At 40.8% G+C, this 21883-nt stretch overlaps 1 protein-coding gene across 2 annotated transcripts; it reads right to left on the reverse strand.

Annotated features, from left to right (window-relative positions):
• Window positions 1–4013: 4013 nt before the first annotated feature.
• LOC128741893 (putative tricarboxylate transport protein, mitochondrial) lies at window positions 4014–17406 on the reverse strand. Of its 2 annotated transcripts, none has more exons than XM_053837997.1 (4): window positions 17115–17406; window positions 5620–5863; window positions 5438–5564; window positions 4014–5377 (listed from the first exon to the last, which is right to left on the reverse strand). In XM_053837997.1, exons 2-4 carry the CDS (start codon window positions 5822–5824, stop codon window positions 4750–4752), a joined length of 960 nt encoding a protein of 319 aa, XP_053693972.1. In that variant the 5' UTR covers window positions 5825–5863; window positions 17115–17406; the 3' UTR covers window positions 4014–4749. The 2 variants fall into 2 exon arrangements, with proteins under 2 accessions (XP_053693972.1, XP_053693971.1); XM_053837996.1 differs by lacking the exon at window positions 17115–17406 and adding an exon at window positions 11366–11558 and having other exon boundaries at window positions 4015–5377.
• Between the last annotated feature and the right edge of the window lie 4477 nt (window positions 17407–21883).

The raw sequence follows: 21883 nt of genomic DNA on the forward strand, positions 1-21883 counted from the left end.
GGACGATGCGATGAACGTTTAAACGTGTCGACAAACCTCTTAGCTGATCCATTCGATTGCGGATGAAATGGCACTGTTTTCTGATGAACGATGCCGTTTTTGTCGCAGTACGACTCCAACCGGTCGCTGGTGAGTAACCAGTGTTTCCGACTGACCGTACCTGGCGAAGATTCCACGAAGGATTCACAAGGTTGCTGCGCTGGTTATTTTCTTGGTTCGTACCACTTCAGACCATTTTGTATACGAATCCACCAGAATGAGAAAATAGTTCCAATCGCGCGGATCGGCGAAGTCTAAATGTAGGCGATCTATGGTTTCGCCGGTGTGGGCCAGAATTCCATGGTAATCTTCCGATCTGTTTTGGCCACGCTGGCACACTCGATGCACGAACCGACAAGCTTCGCCACGTCGCCATCAATGTTTCGCCAGTACCGGCGCTAGCCAATTAGTCGCTCCACGCAAATTCTCAAAATAACGCCCCCAGAACAAAGGAAAAACAGCCGGCGCTGCTGTGTGTAGACATTTTACTACCTACACACTCGCAAACGCACAGTCTCGTAGCGTCTTTCTGTATAACCACTCACGAGGCAAACAACTCGTGAGCAGCCAGCTGCCCGTGAGAGCTAGCGGCACACTGGGATACAGATTTTGCATTACTTTTTGTTCTCTTCTTCATCTTACGCCCTCGATTTCCTCGCGAGTGATCGGTATCAGTTGCTCAGGCTGCAATGACGTGCGAGAGCGACGACCGTGGCTGTTAGCTAAATACACACTCGCAAAAGTCGTTGCAGTGCATGAATAAACAAGAGCGGGAGTCCGAAAGGAATGCTTATGCCGGCGTGTTCATTAGAACGAGTACGCGTGTGTGAGAAAATTAGCCCACACAAGTGCGGGCTTCGCAACACTGGTCACAGTCAATCACCATTTCTTTTGAACAATTGTCAATTTGAATTGAATTGAACAATTTCAAAGTTGGGAGAATACGATGGGCCGGTCCCATTTGAACCTTTACCCATTTGAACCTTTCTCTCCCCTTGTAAGAGACCATCTCCCCACCGGTGCTGATTTTTTTATGCCAAAAAAACATGTGTTTGACAAACAACGTTTGATGAAGAACGGTGAAGTTCCGGAGCTATCGCTATAATGGAAACGAAACAAAGGTTATGCCATATATTCCTCCTCGGTGGGACCCCCTTCTTTACTCAAAGTCAGGTGCACAACTGCAATCGGTTTAAATGCAAGAGAAACGCAACCCCTTTTATTTTTTTAGATATCTCCCCCTGCTCTTGTTAGGGATTTCTCCCTTTTGTCAATTTCTCAGTGCTGATTCCCTAATGTCAAGGAACATGTGTGCCAAGTTTGATGAAGAATTGTCCAGGCATTTTGGATTTATGGTCTCCCCCTTGTTATGAACCTCCCTCCTTTTGTCAACCCACTGAGTTTTGATTTCCTTATGCCAAGGACAATGTGTGCCAAGTTTGATGAAGAATTGTCCAGGCCTCCCTCCTGATATGAACCACACCCCCCGTCGGCCACTCCCTCTTCTTGTCAATCCTTCAGTGCTGATTCCCTTATGTCAAAGAACATTCAGTTTGGTGGAGATCGGTCGAGTCGTTCTGGAGTTATGGTGGAACCTACATACATATTTTTGAGGACCAGTGCTGCCAAACATTTTTAAACTCAATTTGAAAACTAAATTTATATTTTTTTCTCAATGAAGACAATTTTATCTCAAAAATTTCAACTTCATCGTGTTCCGCAGAATTTTTTACATAAAAATCACTCATCGCCTCGAGGTATTCTTTGCCGATCCCGAGATACAGCGTTTTAAAGTAAGTAATTCCTCATTTTTAATGTAAAACTAAGAGCAAAATAACTTTTTTTGAACCAGTAATTCTCTACGCAATGTAAAAATACTTTGGCATATCAGAAAACAATTTATACAGTATATAAAAAGGTTTTTCTTACCAGTGGTGCTCCCATTAATCGAGGAAATCCCAGCAACGTTCACCGAAAAGCGTCAGTCGAAATAAAAAAATGCACTAGAATATCTTTTTATGTCCATTCATTTTACATAATCTCGTTTTACGTCACTTTTTTTACGTCCGAAATTTGAATTAACGTCCTCTTTTTTTTACGATCGTTTTCTTTTACGTGCCCCCAATAATTGACATAACGCGAGATTTGAGTGTTGGCGGGCTCAACGAGCAGGTGGACTGTATAAAGTCTTCGGGTATCGCTACAGCTTTCGGACAAAAACCAAAACACGTCCGACTCCTTGTAGCGTTAACAATACGTATGAATTATATTCGACAGAATTCAATAAATCAAGGAAGAAGAATACATGTGTTAGTAAGAAAGTATTATTCATATAAAAGGCAAGAAATAGGAATGCTCAAATTATGATCAACAAGTGTAATATCCACCAATAGGGCCAACGAAGTCACGTTGCCACGGCCGGACTGGAATGGGCCGCGACTCCAGGGTTGCTGTCGTTGGAAACTCCACTGCTTCAGCACTGCGCTGCTCTGCACTGTCGAACATACTGCCCCACATCGTCGCGTCGTCGACATTGTAGATGTAATTGCGCCAGAGCTTTCATACGGTCCATTCCAGGCTGTCCACGCTGCAGCTGACGAATAATCCACTTACGAAACTTCAATGGTACGACGATTCGATCGGCGAACATAACGCATTCGTCGACAACTTGAAGTCGATCTCGTCTGTCGAAGAATTTCTTGACGTCAGGGTTGGCAATCTGCTTCGCATTTGATGGCCAACCGTTGTTGAAATTGATCACCTGGTGCTGAACTGCATCGTTCGTTACAGCCACGATCATCTGGTGCGTAACTGGTGTAGGTTGCTGATGGTGCTGTCGAGAACCGCTTTCGCTTCAGATTCAACGTCGAAGAAGGTAATCACGTAGCCTTCATCCGGTCGACGTTGGGATGGCATCAGCCGGCATAGGAAGTCAGCAATACCAAATTTGGCTATATCGGAATATGTTGAATGTCGGAGTCGTACAACAGGAGTATCAGGACCCAACGCTACAGGTGGTTTGCTATATGTAAACTGAAATACCTTTCTGCCTTTTGTCGAACTTCTGCTTGATTCCGATATTGCAAACCGTGAAAACGCTTCACTTTTGGAGTGCTGCAGACACTTGTAAGGGCAATGGGAAAAGGACTTCTGGCCACTGAACAATTTCTTCAGCTTCTACACGATTTCATCCAGAGTGCGGTCCTGCTATGGCTGCTTGGGAAGGATTGTATTTACGCACTTCTCGTGTAACGGTGTGCTCAGCTTGTGTAGAAGCAATCTCACTCGGATGGCATCATCCGTGGTGCCGTCATTCGTGAAAACGTCCTTGTATTTCGCATATCAGTCGTCGAAGAAAACTCCCGCGCAATGTTGCTAATTTTTATCGCGATGATGGCTACTCGCCAGCTCATCAACGATTTAAATTTTGACAATTGGTAACTCTCTCTCTCTCATTCTATTCGCAAGACCCAAGTGCCACTAGCTGCAGGCACATCTGGTAGAGATTCCTGTCATTCACTTGGCGAAAGAGGTTCGGTAGGCCGACCACGTCGTGAGGATGCTGGACGACAATGCGGTGAAATTTGTTCTCTACAAGGACCCCACCGGAACAGAGGGACTCAATGTGCTAGACGGTTGGGCCAGATCAAAGCTGATTTGCGAGTATCACGATTTGATACTCAACCAATTGGCACCGAGTAACGCAGAACCGACTGGGGTGGAGCACCCGAGTTCTTGATACAGCAAGAGCTACCCCAGCTCTTTACTACTAAAGAAGATAAACAAGACATGAGTAGACTAAGAGGAGAGTTGCGAGAAATGGGAACCTCAATCGCATGTCACTTGTTTTCCACATCAAAAACGTTTCCACAACAAAATATTTTTTCTTCTATGAAGCTCATTATAGCAGAATACTTAGCTTTGGACAACGTTCTTTCGAGGAAATATTTTTACACTTGCTCTTTGAAGCATTTTATGATACATTCATAATAATATATTACACATCCAACAATAAATAGGCATTACGTTTCTTGTGTTTGATTCCGATTGTTGCCAAAATAGATACGATAAAGAACATTGCTATACAAAACAGTAAATAAAACCATAAATTTCAACATTGAGGAATTAATCGCATGTTTGGCCAAAATTAAGCATTTAGTACAGATTGTTGTTTTTGGTACACCTTTTAGATTTAGAATTTTTCTTAAAAATAAGTTAAACAGATAGTTTGCACATAAACTGGAATGGCTGGTTGAAGTACGTCAGAAAATTAAAGTACAGTTGTAAGTTTGTAGAACCCGCGTGTGTGTAAAAATGGCAATGATTCGAATCGGACTCGGAGGGTAAACCACTGTTCGAAGTTTGTGCAATCAACAACCTACGTTCTACAGCTGTGCTTCTTGTTTAGCTTGAACAAACTACTTTCATACCGATCAACGTTACAGTAAATATGTGTTGATTAGGTTCGGTTGCGTATCGCACATGAGTGTGAGAGATTGACTATACCAGTAATTTGAGTTTGCTTTCGCTACAAATGCGTCACGACGTTATATATGCGTTTTTTAAATGCGTCAGCTTCAGAATACCCTGCCAATGATAGTTGAGATGAGCGCGCGTGTGTTTAGTCTTATCGTTCTTGTTGCGATTTGTCAAGTTCAATGTGGTGTGATAAGATGTGGCGCTCTTACTGCTTTGATGTTGTGTCTAGTCCTAGCGCCAGAATTTATTGAAAAGCTCCATGAATGAATCGTAAATCATGAACGTGATAGCTACATCTAGACATACACGACTAAGCCGTGGAACTGTTCCTTTGTAGAAGGCAAACGGACCTTCATTTTTCCAGATCTTTACAGCACAGTCCATTGTGTTTTTGTATTTGGAAGCTTCCAGTCCCTGCATTCGAGTTTTCACCACATCTATGGGTGTGTTTCCGAATACAGAGGCAGCACCTGCAACAGCACCAAAGGCACCGACCATCATCTTTGGCACAGGTTTGGAAGGATCATCTCCCTTGTATAGTTCCTTTAGCGATTCCATCACATAGAAACGTATGGCCTGATTGGAACCTTGTTTTATGATGGTTGCTGTTAGGCCCTTATAGACACCGGACATGCCCTCTTGCCGAACAATCATGCCAACACCGTGGAAGAAGCCTTTAAATTTTGGGTTTGGACTTCGTTGATCATTGATGAACTTCACTTTAACGGTTTCCATGGGCGTAACAGCAAGGATAGCCTCTGCGATACCTGCGCCGAGACCGGCGAGCAGTTTACCTGAGGTACTTAGTTGGCCACTAGGTTCTATTAAATGTCCTTTAAATGTTTCAAAGGCACCGAACCTGTCGTTAAGAAATAATTAGGGGACTGGAAAGGGTTATTCAATTAATTTAATCCCATACCTAACTGCTGACTTCGGTATGGACCCGTAGAGTAGCACGCTCAGTCCCCGGTAGAGACCAAAGAAACCATTAGTTTTTACCGTCTTTTTAACGCAGTCAACAATGCCGTTGTATTGCTTAGTTGCACCTGCAATTGTGACATAAATTATCGGTAATCAAACGGGTTTAACCACTATAGGTACCTTTCTCGTCCAGCTGAAGCTGCGTTTTGACGTATTCTGTCGGAAATGTAATGCAAATTTCAATACCCCCGGTAATGCCGCCAGCTATTATACCCTTCAGTCCGGTAGCCCCTCCGGCCGGTGCTGCCGCTCCGCTTTGCTCCATCCATGGTCTTTGCCCGAATGGGTTTCGAAACCCGTGCTTGCTGGTGGGAAATCGATCCATAATCTAGATGACCGTATGGTGCGTACAACTAAAAAAAGACTGGAGGAGAAAGAGAAATGGATGAGTCTATCTATTATTTTAAGCAATCGGCTAAATTGACTTGTTCTAAGTTCATAATTCAACTGAGCAATACATTAAGAATTACAATTAAATTGATTAGAAATTGATAGGAAAACTAAATAACGCAGTAAAGAGTAAAGTGAACGCCAGGTAATATAATAAACGAACCTTAAGAATATTATTCGAATACCAATCTTAAAATAAGTTAATTAGGTGCTATAACCATATAAAAATGCAATAGCTAGGCAGCAGAATTCATAATTCGTTGAGAAAAAGGAAAAAGTAACGGTCCTAGTTTACTTCCTTGTGGTACAGCAGTTATTGCAAAACGACTCACAATATTGTTATCTGGCCTTAACGCATGCCTTGCATATTCAGTACACTAAGCACGGTTCAACGGTTCGTGGTAAAAACTTTTAGCCTTCCGGGCAGTGCAGAATGCAAATTTTTGATTTATAAGCACTGCATTTAATGCGGAATGCGAATGCGGGATCTGTGTGCATAAAATCGATTGCCAGATGTTCAACATTAAGAAAAACATTCCGATCCGCGGTCTCAACAACTGACGGGAGGAACTTTTACAAGTACGAGTACAAGTGGGTTGGTTTTTCTCAGGTCATGGAGATTTATAATGGTAAAAATAGCAACCAAACCACTGCCGCTATGAGTTTTACCACCGTTCGGTCGATGTTCGTTTACGCATGTAGTTAATTGAGGAAATAAAAAACAACGGGCAAGGACACGGCTGGAGAAGCCGTACTGCAGACTAGCCGATTACAGTTTAATCATTGCCTCGTTTGTTATCGCATATGTTGGTCAACGAATATAAGTTGTTCTTCTTTAACAGGAAGCGAACTTGATTTGCGAATTTAAATACAAATTATAAAACTAAAATAGCAAATTTGTCAAAAATAATAATAAACGCCGATTGTTTTCAGAAGATGATTTATGTTATTTTGAAATTCGAGACGCGATGATAATAACTGTTTACAGAGATGTAATACGTGAGAAGATAAAAACGAGCTTGAATCCCAAATCGCTAATGCGTATCAGTTCGGTCGGAAATTGTTTTAATGTCAACACGGAATTGAATTGATGGTTACACTCATGAATCAATGGTATTATCTGATGATGCTGTCACGTAATTGATAGCTTTTGATATCATTGAAATCATTCACAGACAGGACAGTATTTAAATGTGAATCATACCGAGAAATATTTCGTAGTAAATTCATTTCGAGATTATTTTTGGGGATTTTTCAAAATTATTGTAAAGGTTGAGCTGAAAGGTGCCAGAATTTAATGAAATTTGTACATGGATATAGTTTACGGATTAATTAACGAAGTCACCGAGAGTCCCGAATATCCAGGGTCACGTAATGAGATGAAAGGCGCTATAGAGTGAGTGACATGCTTATTGTTAAGTTTAATCGTGCTTATCTGTACTGTATACCGGGGATTACCCTCACTGCAAAACTTGCATTATTTTATCCACTGGAACTAGTGAACTCAGACCCCAGAGCTCAGGTCAGTATTATCTTCAATTATAGCCGTCTTTGACGGGGACTCATTACGTTCCTCTGACTAGTACATTTGATTATAAGGGTGACCCTTACAGTGTGAAGAGGCTTCATCGGGGTAATATAAAATTCAGCACGAAAGAAGTGTATTGAGGGGTGATTTGAAAATAAATCTATGCTAAAGTCGCTTGACATCGAATAGCCTAGTGAGATTCGAGTCTACGATCAGTGCTGAGTCTTTCTTTCGGACACCCGTTCTTATTTTTTCATGCACTGCGACGAGTTTTTGCTAGTGTATATTTGGCTATCGGCCATGGTCGTTACTCTCGCTCATCATTGCAACCCGAACAGCTGATATCGATCGCTTGCGAGGGCTCACACTCTTACCCGCGTTACAGCCACGAGGGCATAAATGAAGAAAAGAAAAAATCATGGAAAATCTGTGCCGTACTAGCTCGCAGGCTGTTGGATGCTCACGAGTTGTTGGCCTCGTGAGCAGGCTGTGCGAAAAGATACTACGAGGTTGTTCGTTCACGAATGCTACATCAGAATATATGCAAACAGCACCTGCGGTTATTTGTCGTATGCTTGCATCAGTTAAGTAAGCGTTAGATGCCATGCTTCTGCATACTCGCTCACGTGAGTGTATGCATGGTTTGCTTCTCACTCGATTTACAACATTGCCCACGACCACACGCTTATCAGTTCGGTAATTTTGCTCCCCGGAGTTTGCAACTTCCCGGGAGCTTGTGATTAAAAGCATTCTCTTTCCTAGCAAAGATCTACAAGCAAACCTGCCGAACACCCCTCCTACGAACAACGAACCATCGACGGCTGAACGATGCTGGAATACTACGTGCACCTACTGGATGAGGTTCTATTTTTCTCAATGGAGCTAAATGCTTCGACCCTTGAAGACAGTTGAGTCGTAGGTGAAGTTGTAACAGCGGCGCTAAGTGAAGACATTCGGAGTACACGAAACGGCGCTGGTTCGACGAGAAATGCCAGTACGCGATGGCAACAAAAGGTCTTGGAAAAACAATTTAAGTATTACTACGATGGAAAATTTGGTAAAGCAACGAAAAGTGCGAAATGTGTTTAGTTGAAAGAATACTAAAGTTTTTTTACAGGATAAAGACTAGGAAGACAAAGGGAGTGTGAAGAATTGGAACCAATCTCGTATTGGCTATCACACCACAACTCTCGCATGCGTATGGACAATAATGGAAACCTGATCTAAAATAGGCGCATTTCGGAGACACTGTCGCGTTCCTTCAAATTGTACACTCAAAATAATCCACACGTCCTTTCCACGTGAAAAATCATGTGATTTTCAGTTGATTGTTATTGGAAAATATAATAACAAGTATATAATAACAAGTGCGAACTACTTCGAATTCACGTAAATAGTATAGGAAAAATTGGATAGAAAATATTCACATAACTTTTCTTATAAATTCAACGTGAATATTATTTTGAGTGTACGCTTCTTGGTCGTAGTGTCTTGCAAAACACAAAGCAGGCCCCTTCCTCGGACAATCATGCATAACTCTTTGAAGAAAATATCAAAAAATATCGTCACACATTTTGTCTGAATTTGGCACCATCTATGATCGACATTCCCAAATATTAACTTACAACAGGAGTATCCTTTGGACAAGTATTTTATATTTTAGTATTTTAATTTTTCACTTCTCAGCAGTAATGTTGGAAACTTTCACCTACCCGGGCTATTATTATTAGTAGGGCGTTTGGCCAAAGGGGTTATTATTATTAGTATTATTATTTGTTATTTATTTCATTTACATTCATCGGACAGACAGTGGCCTTTCACTCATTTCGTTGCAAAGCGCCACTTTGACGAATACGAAGACATTCCTAACCAACACTAAATTTGAAACGATTGTTACAGCGTGCGAAGAATGGAACATGGAGTGCTTTGTGTCACTTCTACGCTCGTTCGTCGAATCATTCTTTCAAGGGCGATTCTCGCCGCATCTTGCAGCGCCTCGAAAGTGCTCCTGAGATGTACGAAACACATCACTTGATCCACTGTTGCTTTCATCAGTTTCGTTAGCTTGTCCCGACATTACTGTAGAAGCCCTAGTAACATTTTTGTTGTATAATAGCTTATTAAACTATTGCACAGCTAATTCCCGTGGAACAAGGGCTTGATAAGTTATTACACAACAAAAATTACTTGGGCAGTAGGATAATACAAAGTTGGTCTGCAGTGACGCGAGCTTCCTAAAGGTCGCTCAGATTGTTCCGAGTAGAGATGGTAGGGCACGGCTAATGTTAACCGAAACCTTGTACCCGTATCCGATGGGTTAGGGTCGGGTATGGTTCTCTTTTTTGTCCCGGGTGCGGGTTGAGTTCGTCTATTCCTATCCATTTCTTAGGAATTCTATCAGCGGCTGGGACACCATTATTTTCTGTGAGCACTCCTAGAATAACTTCTGTTCCGCCTATTTTTGCAACATCGTCATATAGGTGTTTTCGAAAAACTGGTTCCACCCGTCGACCAGTTCGCGCTCGTTTATGATCAGGTTTTCCTTCTCGTTCTAACACATGCCAGGTTTAGTCAAGTAACGTTGTGTTTACAAAGCTCCCAAGTTATAAAAGGTTTCTTAAAAAACATGATTTTTCAGGAGTGGCAGTTTATTTCATTCAGTTTGTTAAGGGCGTCACTGGAACAGTTAATAATTTTTAATCCATTTTCTTTGGGCGGACCATCATTAATTAGTATCAAAATAAATAGAAAACCCAAGAGAATGGATATCCAAAATAAAAAAAAAGATTTTGATTTTTTAAAATATTTTGTCCGCTGCCATGTCCAGTTAAAGTTAAATTATAGCTTCCTTTCCATGGAGAAAGCAGTAAAGTAAAAAATAGGTATTTCTATTCATTTTGAATATACCTACATGCTTCATAAAAGATGTCAGATTTTTTTCGCTGGTAAAATTACTGAAATTCGTTTACTCACATGTAAAAAATTGGCCGACGAATTAATTTTTTAGAATAACGAGACTTTTTTTTATGAAAAATACCTATATAAAGCTTGACTTTTGGCAAAATAATGCACTTGGACTCGGTGTTTTTTGTTCGCTTTTTCTTTTGACTTCACTGCAATGCAGCGGGCCCTGGCACAGAATTGATAACAAACATCGGTTCATACCGGATGGTTTCATAACACGGGCGTCGTATAATCTGAATCTGTGACTTGTTCAAAGTCACAATTACAAATCTTACGAGATTATACAACTCGTTGTCCATGATGCACCGGAGTCAAACGATTCCTAATACCTACTGGTACTGATGCCGTGAAGGGCACTTGATTTGCTAATCGGAGGTAATCTTCTTTTGAAATCAAACATTGTAGATGCTGAAAGCATCTGCAGTGCGACCGAAACTCCATCGCAATTCAAAGTTTATTTTAACGTAAACTTTGTCCTCGTACTTAAACTCCGATTAGAATACGTTGAAAATTCGTCTATCAGCTGTTACATATTAAACTGATTGTTGCCTAGCAACTGCAGTTCACTCGCTAAGCGTGCCTGGAGACAGCGAAAATGGTGACGCGGTTCGGCAAATTTCGAACTATGGAGGCACGCGATGTACACTAATAAACTTGAAATATAAACAAATCCAATCTATTTCCAATTTTTGTTGTGGTGTTATACCGGTTTGAATCACATCGTAGGTAACATTATGTAACAACCGCCATGCCTTACTTCAAAACGGTTCGAGTTTTTTTGTATGCAAGCTGTCTATTGACCTCGACAATATCCATTGGATTTGAAGTGTTTTTGCTTCCTTGTGACACGACCGCAACTAGCCAATATTGCAACAAACAGATAGCACATTCACTACGAACAAAGCATTTACTACTTGGTCAAATTAGCAAACACCAGGTGAGAGAGTAAAGCTAATGGTGAGTAGTTCATTGGTAGTCACTTACGAGGAACAGCCACTGACTAGAGCCTGCCGGTCGATATGTTGTCCACCTCCGTGTTACTGTGTGAGCGAGCGGAGAGGTAGCGATGAAGGCTGTGTAGCTTCAGTGCACTTTGGCTTACACTTACAACCTAGTAGCCTAATGGCCCGCTGAAACACTTGCAGTTTTTACAGACCGCGATTTCGATGTCGTCCGACTGATGGAGCAGCCTTTCAATGACTGGTCGACAGATCCTCATTCCGCGGGCATGTCGAGCGCTGTCTTGCTCTCGCTTTAGGGTGTTACTGATGACGCCACATGTACTACTACACTGCCAGCCGGTAATTGTGTGAATTGATTTCATTTCATTTTTCTAACGATAGAGTCCAATTGATATACGATGACGGCTAGGAATAGTGTATGATAGTGAAGATTCATTGACGTCAACGTCATGACTTTTGCTTTTGAAAGTTTTTTCCTGTGATTTGATGCTTTCGTAAGTATTCCCATATCCCATCACAACGCTTTTGACCATCTTAGGAAACATTGCGACCAGTGTTCATGGTGGCGCGATACTGGTTTGCATATTCTTGTCCGCTTATTGCTTATTGTGTTGAGCGCGTGCTTATTCCATACTGAATCAATGGGTGTAAACGTGAAACGCGTTTGGACGAGGGCATGATTCGCGAATTGTATGAAGCAGAATTTTCGAAAGGTGGAACCGAAGTGTGTGGTTTGCGTGTAGAATTCATTGTATGAATGTTTGCTGGAAAATCTTCGTCGTGTTTGGAGTGGTCGGATTTGAAAGATAGAGATGTTTAAAATGTTATTTGTTTGCATTGATTGCTCTGTTTGCAACACAATTTTAAATTTTTGAGGATAAAATATTCAGAAAGTTCTGCATTTATTTCGGGAGCATATGATTTTTCTTTGTTCGAAAAGTGATGCTACATAATGATTGCGTATGTTTAGTTTCATCAGTAACTTGTCGTTTATCACGTCATCTGACACATCCAAACCTTTGTCAATGAAATAAAAATCAAAAAATAAAAGGACGAATACTTCTTTGAGGCGCACTGTGGGATGAAACCTAAAACTAGGTGGACAAAAGTAATTACGCCAACACCGTTAACTTTAGGTATATAGTATGTTCGGAGAAAATTTGTTAATTCAACTTCCGCATTTTTTGGTGCATATGACATTAGGGTGGCCATCATAGTAAGCGAGTGCAAAACAAAAACTTTTTTATTGCTTAAGTTAGCTGAATAAAATGTTCAGCAAAGTTAAAGAATATTAAATTTTGAGTAACTTTGCTGAAGAAATAAAAGTCATATCTCTTATGGTTGATAGGCTGGAGCAATTTAAGGTTTTTTGGTCGGGGTGGACCTAAAAATCCATTTTTCTTAATATCTCGTTTCGTGTTTATTTCTCACAAATTATGTCTTCTGAGCACTTTAACACCCATCCAAAACGTACATTTTGTTTGAAGGAATCAAGTCGCTATGTCCTTCGGTTCTGAAGCTGCAGGCATTTTTTCTAAAAAAATATGCTTTTTTCAAATGTCAATAACGTTAAAACTGCTCAAAAGCAGCAAATCGAATTCTGATTCTATGTTTAGTTATCTATTGGCCACCGATATTCATTAAAATCACATCGGTCCGGGTAGGCCCTTTTTTGCTAAACAGCAATGAAGTAAAAACTACCGTTTTACTTATCAAAATAACAATTTTTACGTTAATAGAATTGAATGAGAAACGAAAATAAGTCTAAATGCTTGTATTTATTTTAATCATCCGTAATCAGCTTATGAAGCTGGCTCTGGTTTTTTTTCGAGTTGAAAAATCTTTTATACAGTTGGATTTCGAATTTGGCACGGTATTTTGGTATGCCTCGAGTTTGGCAGCAAAAGTATTCGTTTTTGGCAACACAAGATATTTCACTTCCACAAATATGCTTAAATATCAATCAGTTTCCGTATTTTTTAAATGACGAAAAAATGATGCTCTCAGTATGTTCATGAAAAAAAGTTATATGGCTTCGAACAATAATATTTTTATTGCCGTAGGACTACGTCTTACCGTAGGGTGTCAATAATTAATTTATTTGCGCTAGACGGATAGCTCTTGGCGGACTTTTTAAACATAAAATGGTTGCAATCGTTGATTAATAATATTTAGTCAATTTCTAAAGCATTTACATTCAATTGTTTCACATCAAAAAAGGGTCCCGATTTTGGCATGGCTTAGATTTTGGCAACATATAAGAGTAAGAGGAAAATATAAGAGTAATTCTCGTTGAAACCGGGCTACTCCTGGCATGGGGTCTTCATATATTGGAACTTTTGTACTTGATTGGTCGAAAATGGTTAAAAAATGAGAATTACACTTTTAGTATCTTGAAACAGTGAACCCCTCGATCGTCAAGGCACAAAATTTCGATGCATGGCTCCACTGTACCTGATTCTTTGATATTATCGATTGGGATGATGTCAGAAGAGGCACAGAAAGCAATTAACAAGATATAAAGGCGAGTTAGAGAAAGACATATACGCGAAAGTTTTCGAACGAGAAAACAACCACTGATTTAATGAGTATGGTGCTACAATACTCAGATCTGCTAATATCAAACATTAGAGGTATTCCAGTTTGCAAGAAACATAAATTGCACCGAGAAGTTATACCAGTATTAATTGTACATGATTAAGAAAATACGAATATTTTGACTTATTTTCGCTTTTTTAATCCGAATATTGTGATTTTGGTTAATAAATCGGTAATTTTTACTTCATTATTCAATACGTTATTGACATTTGAAAAAAGCATATATTTTTTTAGAAAAAATGCCTGTAGCTTCAAAACCGAAGGAGATAGTGACTTGATTCCTTCAAACAAAATGTACGTTTTGGATGGATGTGAAAGTGCTCAGAAGACATAATTTGTGAGAAATGAACACGAGAGGAGATAAGAAAACACGGATTTTTAGGTCCACCCCGTCCAAAAAATTTTAAATTGCTCCAGCCTATCAGCCATAAGAGATATGACTTTAATTTCTTCACCAAAGTTACTTAAAATTTAATATTCTTTAACTTTGCCGAATATTTTATCCAGCCAACTTAAGCAATAAAAAAAAGTGAGCGATAAGCTTATTAATTTTTTAAGCGTTCTTGTGTGTATTCTGGTTTTACTCTACCATCAATGCTTGCTCGATTTTAGCCACCTCGTTCTTCATGACAGTACTGTCCCTAATTATAGCCATCCATGGTCAATGAGGTTTAAAAAGGTGTGGCAGTTGAGGACATTTGATGGTATTAGTAGCGAAAAATCAGAAAACGACGTCAAACTACAAAAACAAACCGTGTCGGACAATGGGGTTTGTTTTTGGAGTTTGACGTCACGCTTCATCGTGATTGATCGATTTACGATTCCACCCACACCATGATGAAATTTTTTCATTGCACTAACACCACTTAACCAACATTGCCACACCTGTATGTATCACATTGATCCATGGTGGGGCTGACCAGTACATCTATATATATAAAAGGAGCGTAAGTATGTTTGTATGTTCCACCATAACTCCAGAACGCCTTGACCGATCTCCAACAAACTTGGCACACATGTTCCTTGATATAAGAGAATCAGCACTGGGGGGTTGACAAAAGAGGGGGGGGGGGAGCTCTTAACTCTTAAAGGGGAGGAGGTTCCCTAATACGTGGAGAGGGTCCCTAATAGGGGGGGAGGCCATAGCTCCGAAACGGCTTGACCGTTCTTCATCAAACTTGGCATACATGTTCCTTGACATAAGGGAATCAGCACTGGGTGGTCAACAAAAAGGGGGCGGAGGGTCTCTAACAGGGGGAGGCCATAACTTTGAAACGCCTTGACCGTTCTTCATCAAACCTGGTACACATGTTCCTTGACATAAGGGAATCAGAACTGAGGGTTCAACAAAAATGGGGGGTGAGAGGTTCCTTAAAAGATGGGGGAGGGTCCCTAATAGGGGGGAGGCCATAGCTCCGAAACGGCTTGACCGTTCTTCATCAAGCTTGGCACACATGTTCCTTGACATAAGAGAATCAGCACTTAAGGGGTTGACAACAGGGGGTCCGAAATGTTTAGACGGTTCTCCCATAAGGACAGGACAAAAGGAGGAGCTGATAACAGGAGGTTGCTGACGAGAAGGGGGAGTAACGGTCATATGACTGTAAAAATTTATCCGTAGTACAGAAAAAATCAAAATATGAAAAACTGAACGGCAATGCTCGCAGCTGTAGATTTGTCAAGTGTAATTATGCGCCGAATCAAAGTGACCCGTATAAAAAGTGTTCGACCATTAGTACTAAGTGTTGCTGGCCGACTCTATTTGAGTCACAGGGGCAATCATTCAAACCGTGTGGAGTTGATCTGAGAAAACCATGTTTTTCCCATGGTTAACTATATGTATCATGTTCCAGAGTGGGCCTCGCCAATAATTTGTACATGCTTGCTCCTGGTGGTGAAACTAAATACATTGTTTACAAACAAGTTTTGTCTTGAAGTGAGATGATAGGAATGACAGGTTTTTTGTATCCATGGAAGAAAAACTGTTGCACCTTCTTATTTGTTTGAAACGTATAGTAAAATAACAAAACTATTCATTACCTATGGGTGGGGTGGTCATTGCTAGCGGAAGGTGCAAATAGGATAAATGTCTTTGTTTATCTTTCTTTATAGGATTTTATATAGATTTCCGTAAAGAAAACAGATATATAAATGGCCGGGTAGACAAAAAAGGGGTAGCTGACAAATGGGAAGGAACTGACTGAACTGACAGATTATCCTAAAAGAACTATGGTGCGAGTGAATAAAAAGTACAAGAAAACTCTAAAGGTTACCAACAAAGCTTAAACTAAACGTCGAAATGGAATTCTTGATCGTCAACTGCGGTTGAAGATCATTTGGGATAATCCTTACATCACGGATTATACTTCAGCGAAAAAAGTGAATACTGACCGCTGTACTAAAAGAATTTGTTTGAAATATCGATGAGAGGTATGTTTCAGAGATCTCATGCAATATAACCTGCGTTACATTCTTGGAAAGTATTTCGATTAAAAAACGAATCAATGCGGGACACTTTTCGGGACGCTTAATAATCCGGAACAAGCCATCCAAATCCGGGACGTTTGGTCAGCCTACTCAAGGTCTTAAGGTTTCATCTCCAGAATTGCGGGAAAATCCTCGGATATATATTGCCCAAAATCAGTGTATTGCCGCTGGTGCGGTCCGTTCTGGAATACTGTTTACCCGTGGAAGACGATTTCGCGTGAAACTGACAACGAAAGCTTCGAAGACATATTGCGTTGAAGCTCAAATTTTTGTGGGACCTCAAAAACTTAAAACATGTTTATCATTATGCTATTAAGGGTTTGCTACCAAATTCGAAACTGCCTTATTTTGCCTTTTCTGTGAAATATACATTCGAAGAAAAAGCATATTCGAAATTGATTTAAATCCAATAAGTGGCTGCCTATACAGCCCACAGTTAACATCTAACCTTATTCTTGTGTGAGTGAGCATTTATGACAAAATTTCCACCTCGTACGCGCCCTGCTGTTGTAACGTTTTCAAACCAAAACACTGCACTATACTGACTATACGAGGTTTGATTGATGTTTTGGCATGGCAAAGGTATATCGATTTACGAAGCAGTTACGTATTCATCAATAATGTTTTTTAGCAAGCGTAATTAATTAAAATGATGTTTTCGTAAACTGAAACTTTGACACACTTACCGCTAATTGTAATATATTTCGATGAGAGTGGCGTCGTTTATGCTGTAGAAAACTGTCTGTTTCGGCCCTCTTTCAGATTCGTGATATAGTAGATAGTATCGTCACAAGTTTCACTTACAAGCAATTTTTGCGATTTAGACAAACACGTTTTCCACGACTAGACTGGTTACATTTTCAAGATCTAGATTACACAATGTTTTTCGGTAGCGGTTGCTGCTGGACAACTAAGACCAAAACTCAGAGGATCGTCTTGATAACGTTTCATAATTTCTGAATGCACGCCTACTACCTATCCAGACTTTCATTCCACTCGCACTTGCCGTATCGGTTTCATAGCTGTTTTCATGCCATGCGTCGGTTTACTTCGCCTGAAACGAAAGAAACACCACCAAATTTTGGAGCATACAAAATAATCATCGTGGAAGCGGAGGAGTTTTTGTCGCTTTACATCGGATGATGTTGCATTATTGTTGGTATATGAGTTTCAATACTAATGCATGCTATGCTTTTATGCTACAGTGTGAATTTATGTCTTTGTCTATGGGAGAGTGTGGTTTCTTCGGTATTCACAAGCGATACGTAATATTTTATTCGCGGCACTAGTATGACTACATTTAATAGAGTTTTGTACGGCCGAACATAACCTCGCTTGATTGACGTCTATCGGTGGTTTGTTTACATGGACTTAGAATGTGGGTTAACATGATGAAAGTGAATATTGCTTAAGGTTTTAACGGCAAGTCAGAAAAGTACAAAATCTGCCATTACAAGAAGTTTGGAGGGCGACACTGCTGAACAATACGCTTTTAAGACGTTTAACTCCAATTTATGCATTTTGCGTTTGTAAAATTCGACTAACAATTAGTAAACAAACCACGAGTGGATTAGGGTTGCCAAGTCTGAAAATTACAAAGACCAGCCGGTCAGCCCTGCCTTAAAAAAATGCGGTGGGTGGGGGAGGGTCGTGGTAGCATATTGTTAAGGTCCCCATACACGTACGCATATGTTGGGTTGGAAATGAACAAAATGTTGGAGGGTCATTCCGGTCGAGCGGCGAGCCGAACATTTTCTTCTGCCAGTTTGGTTCGTGGCACTCACACACCGGCGAACGTGTTGGACGAACATGAATTCACCAACATTTTCGGCCAACATGTACGTACGTGTATGGGGGCCTTTAGGGGAAAACCTGGAATGTGTGATGTGCGTTAATGACATATTAGTCGCCGGAAGTCAGTTAACAGTTTCTCGTGTAAATGTGATGAACAGTCAGTTGTGGTTGTAGAGATAGCGAACGGTAGGACATCACAGTCTAAACCACAACGAACATTGAATGGATTACCGAAGGTAGCTAGTTTCAGAGTGACAACTACTTGCTTCTGGTGATAATGTACAATTTAATGTACCTATTACCGCCCGAAGCAAAGTATTGTCACTGCAAAACTGGTTACCTTCAATGATCCACTACTCAGGATTGCTAATAAATTAATCAAAAAATTTAACAAATCAGGCAAAAAGTACAAATCCGGCTTCATATGTCGGAAAACCGGCCTTTTTGTAAGATTGATCGACCACCGGCTTTGCAAGTGAAAAACCGGTCGGGCCGGCCAAAAACCGGCCACTTGACAACCCTAGAGTGGATGTCAAATGGATGAATCGCGTTCATTCGTGACGTCATCTTGCAAAACCTTATATTAGAACATCTGAGCTCGAAAATCATTTTCGGGAAAATATGATAACATATACATGTTTGAACTTTTGTTTGAAACAATTTTTTTATTAAGTAACAGTTTTAATTATTCTTCGCTTCGCTGGGTGGCCCCGCCAAGAGTGCTAGCTAAATATTAGGGGCACTAAAAAGAACTTCACCAAAGTACTAACAATAAATGTAGCGAAATACTAGATAATGGGTGCCATATGAATCATGCATGACTCTATAACTCCAAAACATGATAAACTTATGATGAACACTGAATTCGCTCAACAACGTGTCAGTCTTTTAATGACCAACTCCAAAATCCGAAATAATGATCCGGCGTCAAGACGTAGGAAGTTCCTCGTTTAAAGGGGCCATTCTGGCACGTATGGATTCAGCTGTTCCAGGACAGACAGGCAGTCAATTTGCCCGATCAGGATTTTAGCAACAAACACAACTTGAGCTATCGTACGCCTCTTGTCGAGAGTTTCGAGTTCCAGTAATTTGCACCGTGTATCATATGGAAGCCTCACCAACTTGTTTTGTACTGCCTCGATCTTCGTAATCCAGCTAGTTTGAAACGGACACTAGACTATTCAGCAGGGCTCGAGTGATAAGCGTACCAAAGCACAGTACAGCGATCAAAGACAAAACGGATCCCGGAACTCATTAGCAATTCTGAAGATGAATCTGAGTTGCCTGTTAGCCCTTGAGATGATCACTTCAAAGTGCAAACGAAAGGTGAGCGCGCACTCAAGATTCACTCCTAGGTCACGAAAATGACAACCAGTTGCAGTGCATGGCCCAGAATAGAGTAATTGAAAGTAATCGGGTTCAGTTTGCGGTAAACCGAGATAACATTGCATTTGGAGACACTGATTGTGAACAAATTTCTCATACACCTCAAATAGATCGATCAGCTGCTACAGTCTCAAATAGTCGAGTGTGGTTTTAATGGACAGGTATATCTTAACATCGTCCGCGTAAAACAGATGACATCCGGCTTGTATCAGTATAGAGAGCTCGTTGATAAATAGTGTGAAAAGCAAAGGGCCCAAGTTGCTTCCTTAAAGAACCCTTGATAGACTACAAAACAGTTCCGATTCATCCAGATCGATTTTGATACATAAACTGCGGCCGGTGAGGTAAAACTTCATCCATTTGGAGAAAGCGAACGAAATTCCTAGTTTCTCCAGTCGATTCAACAATATTGCGTGGTCGATACGATCAAAGGCAGCTTTTAAGTCTGTATTTTTAATGTCTTCTTGCGCATTCTCCTCCTTGTTGTTTAAACAGAACGAAATCAGGTGTTTCATAGTTTGAGTAAAGTGACTAATCGGTAACATTCGCAAATAGTTCAAGGCAACTTTAATCGACCCGAATGATTGCTTCAGCTGAGATAGAAAAATTGGCTCTTCGAAAGTCCAAATCACTAGCGTCGATAATATCTTCAAATTTAATGGAAACTGGCGGATCCACAACTATACTTCAAGAGCGGGATGTTGTTAGCTATTTATTTTGGTAGAACTATTTTAGAGCTAAAACCATTTAAAAAGTTGTGCAAGATGTACGACGAAAGAAGACAACTGATCTTGCACATTCGCGTCAAGAAGCCAAGCCAGTTCGTCTTAAATATTACGAAAATGTTATTTCTTTCAAATTTACCGTGTACAATGTGATCAAATATTGCTGAGAATGGAAAAGTGGGGCCTATCTGAATCAGAGATGCGTTGTAGTAGAACGTACGATCAGCAGCTGAACTATTATTAGAATAAAGTGGCCAGTTTTTTTTCTGGATGAATGCGGGACGGCGGAGACAATCTACTCCAGGCTGAAAATGGAGTATAGGATTGGGATAAAAATAAATGCGTCAAAGACCAAATCCATGAAAGGAAGAGGCTCAAAGGAGTCAAACGCGCGCCTTCCACGCACGGTAAGTGTCGATCACGACGAACTAGAAATGATACATGGGTTCGTGCATTTGGGGTTGCTGGTGGCCGCGGACAACAACACTAGGAATGGGATCTACCGGCGTATTTAGGCGGTAAATGTGGCCTACTTTGGTCTACACAAAACGCTACGATCAAGAAGCATTCTTTATGGACTTGAAACTGTTATGCTGCTCATAGAGGACATACGCGCCCTTGTCGTGTTCGAGCGGAAGGTGCTGTGGATGGAGTACAAACTAAAAGACCACTCTATGGGTGGAGACGCATGAATCACAATCTACAGGCAAAATTGTTCGAAAAAATTTCTACCGTACATCTGGTGAAAGTCGGTAAGCTACGGTGTGCCGAACACGTCGTAAGGATGCCGGACGGCAGTGCTACAAAACCAGTTTTCTTCAACAACCCCACCGACACCAGGAACAGAGGCCCAACGTACTAGAAGGCTCGACCAGGTCGAAAGCGACTTGCGACTTCCGAGATGCCTGGAAAATTGGCGTCGAGTATCCCAAGGTCGAGTTGAATGGAAACGATTGCTTGAAACAGCATGAGCCACTCCGGCTCCTTTTTATCATACAGACCGGCCGGCGCGAGAATGTGTCTCTAAAGTCGCGGATTAAACACCTGCAAAAGTGAAGTACTACCGTTTTTACACCACCGCTAATTATTCTACTGCGATCCGGAGTGTCCGATTTATTTCCGGTCGTGTTATCCAGTTTGTGCGACATAAGGCTGACTGTCTATTTACGATCGAAATTTTGCCTTCATTCGACTGCGATTTATTTCATTGCTATTGTCCCACGCAAGACTATAGTCAACAAACGAAACTCACTAGTGTCTCACACACGCGCACTAAATCTGTGTTGCTTTCTCCGTTTCATCTCACACACGGTACGATGACGAACGTTCAACGCACACCGCTGGCTGCTGGTGCTAGGAAAAATATACACTTGACGAACGAGTGGCTGCGGACTGATGAATGCGATGCCTATACCATTCCGATCACACTGGAAGGTATGCTACGGACGATGATGCAGCAGTTTTCGGAAACGAAACAGCTGATCGATTCGGTGCGCTCTGAAATTAGGGATGTCAACAGCAAAATTGACTCCGTTAAAACTGAACTGAGA

This window comes from Sabethes cyaneus, chromosome 3 (genome assembly GCF_943734655.1).
Source record: "Sabethes cyaneus chromosome 3, idSabCyanKW18_F2, whole genome shotgun sequence".
NCBI lineage: Eukaryota > Metazoa > Arthropoda > Insecta > Diptera > Culicidae > Sabethes > Sabethes cyaneus.